The following is a 13,708-nucleotide window of genomic DNA, read 5'->3' on the forward strand; positions in this document are numbered from 1 at the left end:
AGAAACAGACTCCATGAGGGTGGTATGAGGGCCCGACGTCCACAGGTGGGGGTTGTGCTTACAGCCCAACACCGTGCAGGACGTTTGGCATTTGTCAGAGAACACCAAGATTGGCAAATTCGCCACTGGCGCCCTGTGCTCGTCACAGATGAAAGCAGGTTCACACTGAGCACATGACAGACGTGACAGAGTCTGGAGACGCCGTGGAGAACGTTCTGCTGCCTGCAACATCTTCCAGCATGACCGGTTTGGCAGTGGGTCAGTCATGGTGTGGGGTGGCATTTCTTTGGGGGGCCGCACAGCCTTCCATGTGCTCGCCAGAGGTAGCCTTACTGCCATTAGGTACCGAGATGAGATCCTCAGACCCCTTGTGAGACCATATGCTGGTGCGGTTGGCCCTGGGTTCCTCCTAATGCAAGACAATGCTAGACCTCATGTGGCTGGAGTGTGTCAGCAGTTCCTGCAAGAGGAAGGCATTGATGCTATGGACTGGTCCGCCCGTTCCCCAGACCTGAATCCAATTGAGCACATCTGGGACATCATGTCTCGCTCCATCCACCAAAGCCACGTTGCACCACAGACTGTCCAGGAGTTGGCGGATGCTTTAGTCCAGGTCTGGGAGGAGATCCCTCAGGAGACCATCCGCCACCTCATCAGGAGCATGCCCAGGTGTTGTAGGGAGGTCATACAGGCACGTGGAGGCCACACACACTACTGAGCCTCATTTTGACTTGTTTTAAGGACATTACATCAAAGTTGGATCAGCCTGTAGTGTGGTTCTCCACTTTAATTTTGAGTGTGACTCCAAATCCAGACCTCCATGGGTTGATAAATTGGATTTCCATTGATTATTTTTGTGTGATTTTGTTGTCAGCACATTCAGCTATGTAAAGAAAAAAGTATTTAATAAGATTATTTCTTTCATTCAGATCTAGGATGTGTTGTTTAAGTGTTTCCTTTATTTTTTTGAGCAGTATAGTTTACTTCACTACTTGAGTCATCTCTCTCCGCTCTCTTTCTCTCCGTGCCACTTTCCACACAGACTTAGTCCCGCCCCCTGTCACTCAAGGAGCGCATTTGATGTTCCTCAATCACAAGACACTTGTGTTCAGTCTGCATGGGCAATGCAGCACATGCAATGTTGATGACCACAATGCTGTTTTCACTTTGCTTCTTAATATAAATACACTAGCATCTATAATGCCATCATTACTTTGTTTCTTACATCAACAAACAGCTAGTTTGTCTTTTCTTAGCAGGTTGCCCTAAATCTTGTGAGACGCTAATTGTTAACCGCTAATGCTAATAGCTAGCTAGCTAATAAATGTACTGAGTAAGAGCAAACGTAGCTAGCTAATACAGCCTGATAATACCAGTGATAGTGTCAGCATGTTGTTTGTGCAGCAGTATATTCTAAATCAAAGAGGAATATGCAAAGCAAGAATGTTAGCTACATGAAGTAACAGTTAGCTAAGAGAAAACACGCAATGTAGCCAAAGCTTATAGGGTCTCCTAGGAAACGCTTATCAACACTTTAGTTCCTACCCTGTCACAATAACTTCTCCCTGGCATTTTCATTGCAGGGACCACTCAACAGGGATCACTAATAGGTGATAGTAAACATCATACGTTCTACTGCTACTGTTTCACTGAGATGGTACGCTGCATGGACCACTCAACAGGGATCACTAATAGGTGATCGTACGCGTCAAAGGGTTAACTAAGTGAGAATGTAATGAGAACAGGGCTGCTTGCTTGGTGAAGTGTACTTCGTATTATTTACGCATTCAAATATGCTGTCACTGGCTGTGGCAAGCTACTTGTCCCACCTAACTATCTTAAGATGAATGCGCCCTCTTCAAGAAACCATTGAAATATTATAAGAATTACAGCAAATGTATTTGTATTTGTTCATTCTATATATATAATATCTGCATTTTATGTGTGGAATAAAGACTGATACAAATATTTCTGTGTAAGGCTAATATTGGCTGATAATATCGGTCGGGCTCTAACAAAAAGATCCTACTCCTCATCATATTTTAATCTTACTGTGCCTTGTCCTCTCAGGGTCTTCATTGGGGTATGGTGGGGGTAGGCTGCTCCCCTCATCTTCGCTCTCGCTGCCCCCCGGGGTGTTGGGGGAAGTGTCAGGTGAGGAGGCCTGCTGCTGAGGGGGCTGGGGGTGTGGGTGCTGTTTCCTCTCTCCCCTCTGGGGGGCACACTCCCCATTCTGGGAGGGACTAGACACTTCCTGGGTCTTTTTGACTTTGAAGAACACAGGCGACGGTGGAGTGTTCTCCATAGGCCTGGACAGAGAAGACACATTGGTACAATCTAATCAGTATGTAGGTAAGCTATATGTCTTGCGGTGAAAATCCCTGACCCATGTCACCTTTTCTTGGCGGTCCCCTTCACGGGGGTCTTATGTAGTTTGGGCTCAGCCTTGGTCTCGATGGTCGCCCTCTCGGGGTGGTTCCACAGCTTGTGCTTTTGGAGGCGGACCTTAGTGGCAAACACTGCCTTACAGTCCGGACAGCCATGACTCAACTTTTCTACTAGGGTCACCTGAGAGACATAAAAATAAAGAGGGAGGAGGTAAAATAGAGAAAGGGAAATATATTGATACATCTAAAGTACAAAATCTAATTCAACAGGTGTACACATTGACAATAAATATATAGACACCCTTGAAGATAGTGGGGGACAGATGGAAAAGACGGAGGGGGTGAGGAGGGACGATGTGGGGGAGCAGAAAGGGCGAGGAGAGAGATGATGTGGTGTCTTACCCCCTGGCAGCGTTGGTAGTGGTATTTGAGACCGTAGATGCTGGGGAACTCTAACCAGCAGCCTGAACCAGGACACTTTACCCTGGACCTCCTCTTAAACTCCTCCTTCCACTGGACCATCATGTTAGCCTGCAGAAAGGGAGATTGAAAGGCATGTGTATTTCATCTCAAACACGCCTACATAGGAAGTAGGGATTAGAAGGGATAGTAGATACTTACAGGGATACTCCTGAGCTCCTGCACTTCAGCTCTGGGACGCCCCTTCTTCTTTCCCTCCCCTCTTTCACTACAGGGTGTACCTGAGAGAGAGAAAAAAGAGAGGGGTGGGGAGATAGATAACAGGGTTTAGTTGGAAAAATATTTACTGTATCATTGGTTCAATTAACAAACCACACAACTCCCTCCTTTCACAGGCATATAACACCCCCCCCCCCCCCCCCCACACACACAAACATGTATGTTTTGTACCAGTTACTGTAGAACATAGATGGAAAACACTTGATAGTAGTGATGGGGGGAAATATCTCCCCCCCCTACAGTACCAGTTTCTGTAGAACATAGATGGAAAACACTTGATAGTAGTGATGGGGGGAAATATCTCCCCCCTACAGTACCAGTTACTGTAGAACATAGATGGAAAACACTTGATAGTAGTGATGGGGGGAAATATCTCCCCCCTACAGTACCAGTTACTGTAGAACATAGATGGAAAACACTTGATAGTAGTGATGGGGGGAAATATCTCCCCCCTACAGTACCAGTTACTGTAGAACATAGATGGAAAACACTTGATAGTAGTGATGGGGGGGAAATCGATCCAGTTGCACTACCGTTCAAATAGTTTGGGGTCACTTAGAAATGTCCTTGTTTAAAATAACATCAAATTGATCAGAAATACAGTGTAGACATTGTTAATGTTGTAAATGACTATTGGAGCTGGAAACGGATGATTTTTAATGGAATATCTACATAGGAGTACAGAGGCCCATTATAGCAATCATCACTCCTGTGTTCCAATGGCACGTTGTGTTAGCCTTTTAAAATGATAAACTTGGATTAGCTAATTGATCATTAGAAAACCCTTTTGCAATTATATTAGCATAGCTGACAACTGTTGTGCCAATTAAAGAAGCAATAAAACTGTCCTTCAGACTAGTTGAGTATCTGGAGCATCAGCATTTGTGGGTTTGATTACAGGCTCAAAATGGCCAGAAACAAAGCACTTTCTTCTGAAACTCGTCGGTTCTTCTGAAACTCGTCGGTTCTGAGAAATGAAGGCCATTCCATGCGAGAAAGTGCCAAGAAACTGGAGATCTCGTACAACGCTGTGTACTACTCCCTTCACAGAACAGGGCAAACTGTCTCCAACTAGAATAGAAAGAGGAGTGGGTGCACAACCAAGTTATTTTAATGGACAAGAAAATGTGCTACTACTAATTTGTTCTCAATCCTCTTTTTAAACAGGGAGCCAATTTGTTTTCAACACTTATTTCCCTGAGTGATCAAAACTCGTTTTCTCATGCTCTATCGTTTCTGCAGCAAACATATGGGGAGCAAAATGTTTGGAACATCGAATCGCAATAAAATCACAGAAGTGAATCGCAATACATATAGAAGTGTGAGAATCACAATAATATTGTATTGGCACCTAAGTATCGTAATAATATCAGAATCTTGAGGTCCCTGGCCATTCTCAGCCCTACTTGATAGTTTTGGTCACAGGGGCACAGATTAATTTTCACATGCTTGGAAAAGACCTACTTAGCAACAGAGCAATAGTCACAACTCAAAATATAAAAAACTGTGTGCAGCTATGGCAGCAGGATTAAGACTGTTTAGCTGTGAGGGTGTGTGCGTATACATGCATGTCAGTGTGTGCGTTCATCAGCGTGTGTGTGTGTGTGTGTAAAGGCCATTTGATGAGCCAAATAAATCCCCTATATATCACCACAACCTCTGACAAAGCACACAGAGGATTCTCTCTCTCTCAACATATACCGCTTACACCACTTTCTCCTTATCTCTCTTTTCCCACTCCCGACACTCTCATTCCTTCTCTCTCGTCCCCCTCTTTCCCTCTCTGCCTAGGTAAGGAGGGCAGGCAGGTTCATTATGTTTCTCCTTTTCCCCACCACAGTTCCCTCTCTGCCTAGGTAAGGAGGGCAGGCAGGTTCATTACGTCTCTCCTTTTCTCCACCACAGTCCCCTCTCTGCTCTATCAGCCCTCTACTACACTCCATTATGCTACACTATACTATGAGGTGAGCAGGGAGGGGGAGGATGGGGTCGAAGGGGGAGACCTATACAGTGCACTCTAACAGATACACCACCATTCAGATGGGGAAGAGTGTAGAGGCAGTGAGGAAAGAGACAGAGGGGAGGATGTAGAGGAAAAGGAAGAGAGGATGGAGAATGTCCATCGAACCGTGTCCCAGGCTAGTTCCAGTCTAAAGATCCTGACAATTACACCCAGTCACCTAGGGCTGGGCGATATGGACAAAATATTATAGCACGCTATTTTATGTTTCTGATTAATAAAAGTTCTAAATTTGCTTAATGAGTAGTGTGTGACCATTGGGTGGCAACACATATATTCTAAATTATTTCAAATGGGTCTTTCTCCATTCTGATTGTTTTATACTGTTCAACTTCAACCTAAAATAATTTCCTGCATTTTTATCAATTTCTGCATTTCCTGCACTCATTTGAGATCATTTCCACGATGTGGGCAAAAATACTAGGCCTTATTTTAACCAAATGTTGCAATTGCGATATAGATCAAAACACTTAGGTGAACTTTTGGAATCATGGAAATATAACGTTTATTATAATTCTATAGTTAGAATATAAATAACAGTGGGCACTTTGAATACAGTGTTGTTTGATATGACAATGAATGAAAATGCCATGGACGAGTTATTGTGACAGGGTAGAAACCAAAGTGATGTTCAGTGTTTCCTAGGGGACCCTATAACCTTTGGCTACATTAAATCTTTATTCATATAGCCAACAAATTCAAGCTTTGCCTATTCCTCCTTGATATAGAAGATACTGTTGCACAAACAACATGCTGATTTAGGCCTCCACCAGCACTGGTATCAGGCTGTATTAGCTCGCTACGTTTGCTCTGACTCAGTACTTTTATTAGTTAGTTTTCTAGCCAGCTAACTAGCATTAGTGGCTAACACGATGTAGCTTAACTTGCTAAGAAAATACAAACTAGCAGTTTGCAAATGTAAGAAACACAAATGAATATTGTAATTATTGAACGCTTGTGGATTTATATTAAGATCAAATTGGAAACAACATTGTTGCATGTGCTGCATTGACCATGCAGACTGAACAAAAGTATCTCGTGGTCAAGCAACAACAAATGCACTCTTGAGTGACAGGGGGTGGGACTAGGTCTGTGTGGAAAGCGGCGTGGAGAGAGAGACAGGAGAGACTCGAGCAGCGGAGTAAACTATAAAGATGGACGTTACACACGGCGTATCATATTTAACAAACCAAACATTCAAATACCGTTATAGAAGGTAAAGGAAAAACCCAAACCGGTCCGTGCATCACTACCGGTATATAGTAAAATACGCACACACACTTCACATAAACAGTGTAAAGGATGTGTATTAATATTCCTCAGACATATGAAGGACATTGGCCTATTAGTTGTCTCATTTGCAGCAGGAGAGGTGATTCATTCAAACGGTGCAGCTCTTGAGCTGGGAGGAAATTGAGCGTGCATTTTAATTGCTGTCTTGGAAAATAAAGGTCTCTTAAAAAAAAGTAATAATTAATGAATTTCATTATTGGGTAAGATATGTTCCTGTTGCTATGGGAATAAGACCCACCTCTCTTAGCTACTATTACCATTTCCTGATGAAAACCCCCCCCCCACACACACACACACGCACAAGAACACACGTAAGAATAAATACAAGGACAGAGCTAAAACACACACACACACACACACACTGACATACAAACACACTCACCATCTTCGTCAAAACACAATGCCTACTTTCTCTTTGAATCTCCCTCGAAAACATATGACTGGCATATACACACACACCAGACACCCACACATACGCAAACACAAACACACTTGTGCACCCACCACCCTCCCAGCTGTCTAAGGCTGCAGCTGCACATTGTTCAACCTCTCTGGAGAGAAGAGAGGATAGAAGAGAAGTGAGGAGAAAAGGGAAGGGATGAACAGAGAGGAGGAGGGGAGATGAGAGAAGACAAGATTGGAGTGGAGGAGAAAAAAAGGACTCATGCCCCAGGAGTATTGCTGCCTTATGATCTCAATTAACCCGTGTTTCCCTAGTTACGCCGCCTGCTACCACTTTCCCTGAGCACACACGCACACACACACACAGCTGTTTGCTTTGACTTGTTACGGTGCAATAAATAATTCAAAACACAGCGACTAGGAAATACACACACACACACACACACACACACACACACACACACACACCTGTTTGCTTTGACTTGTTACGGTGCAATAAATAATTAAAAACACAGCGACTAGGAAATACACACACACACACACACACACACACACACACACACACACACACACACCTGTTTGCTTTGACTTGTTACGGTGCAATAAATAATTAAAAACACAGCGACTAGGAAATACACACACACACACACACACCACAGCAACACTCTGCTATAGCAGAAAGCAACCATTTGTTTTCCCTTTAACACATAGGAGCCTTTGTCTGTCTGGACTCAGAAGTTTGTAAACAGACACACAGACAGTTTAGAACAAATGCTCACACCCAACCCCAGCAAAAAACATATCTGCAACCAATGCATGTACATTATAATCATATGTGGATCTGCTGTTTCTACTGTACAGTCAGTCATTGTAGCCCATGTGTTTTAGATACATAGTGATGAGGGTGTGTGGAACAGCTGGACCTAACAGTTGTCTTCTCGCTCTCTCTCCAGCTGGACACCAATTCTTCACACTCTCACCCTTTCTTTCTTTTTATACACTTCCTCTTTCTTTCTCTTCTAGCAATCCTCCTCTCACTAGATGTGTTTCCGTGAACTTCTCCAGTAAATGTTTCTTGTCGTCAACATTTAGAACGTTTGCATAGAAAATAGATGCTACAACTTGCCTTGTACGGTGCGTTTCCATTGAACTGTCGTGTTGATAAAAACAGTTGGACCTAATGACGTCATACCTAAAAACAAGTGGTTGAAGTTTTTCCATTAACCATTCAGGCAAATTGGGCATAAATAAATTGTCGACAGTCCGCATGCCCTCCAAACTATCTGTTTTATGTCTTAGGTAGCCCGTGAAAGCCAGCATGGACAGAATGCAATAAATGACAAATATATACCATATTCTAATAATTCTCATGTGGCCACGTATCGCCACGTTCCGTGCCATGGTGAAACTTGCGCTCCTGTTGATCAGAAAAGCCAGGCAAAGCAATTCAGCCATTATTTAAAGTCAGGACAATCTTTGTCCTACAAAGAAACAGGATTTTTATAGTTGAACATTTTTATTTAGCAGTAGGCACGTAGAATAACCTGTGGAATGGAACTTTGTAGTTCTGGGATGACGTGCCCTGTGTACCTTCACAATTATTTGTCAATCATTTATTCTAAAAACACAGTTTATCATCATTTGTTGCAATAAAGAAAGCTTGGCAAAAAAAATCCACCCGTCGAATGGATAAAAATGTGATCTTCAGAAAATGTCTCCTATATCTGCCGTTTCCATTACACATGTTGCTAGGATTTTTTTGCGACATCTCTTTTGTCAAATAAACCTGGGTCATGGAAACCTGCCTAGTCTCTTGATCCTCTCTTTCCCCATCTCCTTCCTTTTCCCTCTGAAATATTATAATAATCCTCTGTCTGTCTGTCTCTCCCCCTCTCCTGTCTCTCATCTCTCTACTGCTTTCTCCCCCTCTCCTTCTCTCATCTCTCTCTATTTTGTCTGTCTGTCTGTCTGTCTGTCTGTCTGTCTGTCTGTCTGTCTGTCTGTCTGTCTGTCTGTCTGTCTGTCTGTCTGTCTGTCTGTCTCTCTCTCTCCTTTTTTCTCTATGACATCTCTGTTGCTCCCTGGCCTGTTTTCAGACTGTAGGAACATTACAGCTGCTCAGACAGTCGCTTCAGTTAGCCCAGAAACATTCATTTTCCCTTTCCCTCTCTGGCTGAGGGCCCTGTTAAGTTCACACACACACACACACACACACACACACACACACACACACACACACACACACACACACACACACACACACACACACTTCTCTATTCGATAGCACAAAGTTCACTACAAAGCATTCTATTTGAGCCAAGAATCCACAAACAGCCAAGCTTAGGAGCTGTTGAAGCAACAAAAAAACACATTGCTCTGAGAGAGATGGAATTCCTAGACCGTTTACCAAGTAGGCCTACTACATTATTAGGATCAAGACTAAAAGGCTTTAACTAGCTGTTGTTCAGGTTATTATTCATTACATACATACAGTTGAAGTCGGAAGTTTACACACACCTTAGCCAAATACATTAAAATTCAGTTTCACAATTCCTGACATTTAATTCTAGTAAAAAGTCCCTGTCTTAGGATCACCACTTTTTTTAAGAAAGTGAAATGTCAGAATAATAGTAACGAGAATAATTTATTTCAGCTTTTATTTTGTTCATCACATTCCCAGTCAGAAGTTGGGTCAGAAGTTTACATACACTCAATTAGTATTTGGAAGCATTGCTTTTAAATTGTTTAACTTGGGTCAAACGTTATGGGTAGCCTTCCACAAGCTTCCCACAATAAGTTGGGTGAATTTTGGCCCATTCCTCCTGACAGAGCTGGTGTAACTAAGTCAGGTTTGTAGACCTCCTTGTTCACACACGCTTTTTCAGTTCTGCCCACAAATGTTCTATAAGATTGAGGTCAGGGGTTTGTGATGGCCACTCCAATACCTTGACTTTGCAGCAAAGCACCCCCACAACATGATGCAGCCACCCCCGTGCTTCACGGTTGGGAAGGTGTTCTTCGGCTTGCAAGCCTCCCCCTTTTTCCTCCAAACCTAATCATGGTCATTATGGCCAAACAGTTCTATTTTTGTTTCATCAGACAATAGGACATTTATCCAAAAAGTACGATCTTTGTCCCCATGTGCAGTTGCAAATGGTAGTCTGGCTTTTTTATGGCGGTTTTGGAGCAGTGGCATCTTCCTTGCTGTGCTGCCTTTCAGGTTATGTAGATATAGGACTCGTTTTACTGTGGATATAGATACTTTGTACCGGTTTCCTCCAGCATCTTCACAAGGTCCTTTGCTGTTGTTCTGGGATTGATTTGCACTTTTCGCACCAACGTAAGTTCCTCTCTAGGAGATAGAAAGCGTCTCCTTCCTGAGCGGTATGATGGCTGCTCAGGAAATGTAAAAATTTTCCCACGGTGTTTATAGTTGCGTACTACTGTTTGTACAGATGAACGTGGTACCTTCAGGCATTTGGAAATTGCTCCCAAGGATGAACCAGACTTGTGGAGGTCTACAATTTTTTTTCTGAGGTCTTGGCTGATTTCTGTTGATTTTCCCATGATGTCAAGCAAAGAGGCACTGAGTTTGAAGGTAGGCCTTGAAATACATCCACAGGTACTCAAATTACTCAAATGATGTCAATTAGCCTATCAGAAGCTTCTAAAGCCATGACATCATTTTCTGGAATTTTCCAAGCTGTTTAGAGGCACAGTCAACTTAGTGTATGTGAACTTCTGACCCACTGGAATTGTGATACAGTGAATTATAAGTGAAATAATCTGCCTGTAAACAATTGTTGGAAAAATTACTTAGATGTCCTAACCGACTTGCCCAAACTATAGCTTGTTAACAAGACATTTGTGGAGTGGTTGAAAAATTAGGTTTAATGACTCCAACCTAAGTGTGTATGTAAACTTCCGACTTCAACTGAAATATATTTTTAATACAGTGACTCCAATACAGTGCATTCGGAACGTTTTCAGACCCCTTCCCTTTTTCTACATTACCTTATTCTAAAATCTATTCAATTACTTTTTTTCCCGTCAATCTACACACAATACCCCATAATGACAAAGCGAAAACAGATTTTATACATTTTTTGCAAATGTATTGAAAATAAAATACAAAAATACCTTATTTACATAAGTATTCAGACCCTTTGCTATGAGACTCGAAATTGAGCTCAGGTGCATCCTGTTTCCATTGATCATCCTTGAGATGTTTCTACAACTTGATTGGAGTCCACCTGCGATAAATTCAATTGATTGGACATGATTTGGAACGGCACACACCTGTCTATATAAGATCCCACAGTTGACAGTGCATGTCAGAGCAAAAACCAAGCCATGAGGTCGAAGGAATTGTCCGTAGAGCTCTGAGACAGGATTGTGTCAAGGCACAGATCTGGGGAAGGGTACCAAAACATTTATGCCATATTGAAGGTCCCCAAGAACACGTTGGCCTCCATCAATCTTAAATGTAAGAAGTTTGGAACCAGAAAGACTCTTCCTCGAGCTGGCCGCATGGCCAAACTGAGCAATCAGGGGAGAAGGGCCTTGGTCAGGGAGGTGACCAAGAACCCGATGGTCACTCTGATAGAGCTCCAGAGTTCCTCTGTGGATATGGGAGAACCTTCCAGAAGGACAACCATCTCTGCAGCACTACACCAATCAGACCTTTATGGTAGATTTAATGAGGATGGCTTCCATCTGGCCAAAGGCACAGGACAGCCCGCTTTGAGTTTGCCAAAAGGCAAATAAAGGACTCTAGAGACCATGAGAAACAAGATTCTCTGGTCTGATGAAACCAAGATTAAACTCTTTGGCCTGAATGCCAAGCAACACATCTGGAGGGAACCTGGCACCATCCCTACGGTGAAGCATGGTGGTGGCAGCATCATGCTGTGGGGATGTTTTTCAGCGGCAGGGACTGGGAGACTATTCAGGATCAAGGGAAAGATGAACGGAGCAGAGATCCTTGATGAAAACCTGGTCCAGAGCACTCAGAACCTCAGACTGGGGCGACGATTCACCTTCCAACAGGAGAACGACCAATAGGGCTGGGCGATATGGCAAATAAATTATCATGATATCTATATTTTTTTCATTTGATAACGTTTATTATCAAGATATTAACCAAATAATGTTTAAAAAGGTGCATATCTGCTTCAGACTCAAGAATGCCTAATGCCTGAACAAACCACTAGGCAGGTAACCGTTGGGCCAGTAACCAGCAGGTAGCCTAGTGGTTAGAGCGTTGGGCCAGTAACCAAAAGGTTGCTAGATCGAATCCACGAGCTGACAAGGTAAAAATCTGTCGTTCTACCCCTGAACAAGGCAGTTAACCCAACGTTCCCCGATAGGCTGTCATTGTAAATAAGAAGTTGTTCTTAACTGACTTGCTGTCACGTCCTGACCAGTGAAAAGGGTCATTTGCCATAGTAGAATGGTCAGGGCGTGGCAGGAGGGTTGTTTTGGGGGTTTTTGGTTCTAGGGGAATTTGTTCTAGTTTTCTATTTCTATGTTTCGTTTTCCATGTTTGGCCGAGTATGGTTTCCAATCAGAGGCAGGTGTCTTTTGTTGTCTCTGATTGGAAGCCATACTTAGGCAGCCTGTTTTCCTTTGGGTTTTGTGGGTGGTTGCTTTCTGTTTAGTGTGTGAGTATACCTGACAGAACTGTTTGGCTGTCGTTTGTTTTTCTTTGTGAAGTGCTGTCATTAAAAGTAAAAGATGAGCACTCAACACGCTGCGCCTTGGTCTCTTCAATACGACGCCTGTGACACTTGCCTAGTTAAATAAAGGTTAAATAAAGGTTACATACATAAAACAAAGTATACTTTTACGTGTATCTCACATAATTTAAGTAAAATTGTTCCATGTTTGCGGCCAGGGAGCACGTACCTGGGGGTCAATTAAATTGATAAGTCTCTTGAACCCTTCCTTTTCGACTGTGCTAATTTGTAGCATGTCCTTAGCAATGCAATGCATAATAACATTTGTGATGTCTTTGTCTATTCGATGTTTGCATAAACGCTGTCAGTGTTGACTGCTTCGGGCGAACATCCCTAGATTGGCTGGTGCTTGAGGGGTGTTTATCAATACCGTGGCACAAACTCAAACTTTCTGCATGTTCCAAAGAGTGATTTTTCTTCAGATGTTGAAAAAGGTTTGTTGTATTACCAGACTTGGTAGCCACCTGTCTACGGCACAACTTGCACCGAACATTGCTCTGCTCTTTGTCGGACTTCAAAAATCCAAACCACTTCCAAATTACTGAAACTGTTTAACCCTTTTTATCAATAATTTCTTAATTGTAAGCTGCTCCTTCTCCATGGCTATCACTGCCACTGTTTTTACCTACATCACTCATTTTTCGTGGTTAATAGTGGCTACTCCATCACTCGAGGTGATAAGTGGTTTTTAGTGGGCGTATACCTCTCCACGTGCATATTGTCACTTCTCTGCACGTTCCTGCTGCATCACAGAGGTGAAATGGACTGCTGTACCTAATTATTCTATATCGACATTATCGAAAATGAATCTAAACGTTTTTAAATCGTTATTAAGGGAAGTAATTACCTCTATTATTGATATTGATTTATCACTCAGCCCTACCTAAGCACACCGCAAAGACAACGCAGGAGTGGCTTCAGGATAAGTCTCTGAATGTCCTTGAGTGACCCAGCCAGAGTCTGGACTTGAACCCGATCGAACATCTCTGGAGAGACCCGAAAATAGCTGTGCAGCGACGCTTCCAATCCAACCTGACAAAGCTTGAGAGGATCTGCAGAGAATAATGGGAGTAACACCCCAAATACAGGTGTACCAAGCTTGTAGCGTCATACGCAAGAAGACTTGAGGCTTCTAATCACTGCCAAAGGTTCTTCAACAAAGTACTGAG

The 13,708-nt window shown here is 42.9% G+C and overlaps 1 protein-coding gene across 4 annotated transcripts in view; it reads right to left on the reverse strand.

The window, feature by feature from the left end:
• LOC115169386 (zinc finger protein 512B) overlaps positions 1 to 13,708 on the reverse strand; it is a 77,665-nt gene that overhangs the window by 36,424 nt on the left and 27,533 nt on the right. For all 4 annotated transcript variants that reach the window (XM_029724956.1, XM_029724955.1, XM_029724954.1 and 1 more), the window contains 4 exons: positions 3,009 to 3,088; positions 2,790 to 2,918; positions 2,396 to 2,568; positions 2,053 to 2,309 (listed from right to left, as the gene is read on the reverse strand). In XM_029724956.1, coding sequence (XP_029580816.1) covers positions 2,053 to 2,309; positions 2,396 to 2,568; positions 2,790 to 2,918; positions 3,009 to 3,088 — 639 coding nt within the window. The remainder of the gene's footprint in view (positions 1 to 2,052; positions 2,310 to 2,395; positions 2,569 to 2,789; positions 2,919 to 3,008; positions 3,089 to 13,708) is intronic.

This window comes from Salmo trutta, chromosome 31, assembly GCF_901001165.1.
Source record: "Salmo trutta chromosome 31, fSalTru1.1, whole genome shotgun sequence".
Taxonomy (NCBI): Eukaryota; Metazoa; Chordata; class Actinopteri; order Salmoniformes; family Salmonidae; genus Salmo; species Salmo trutta.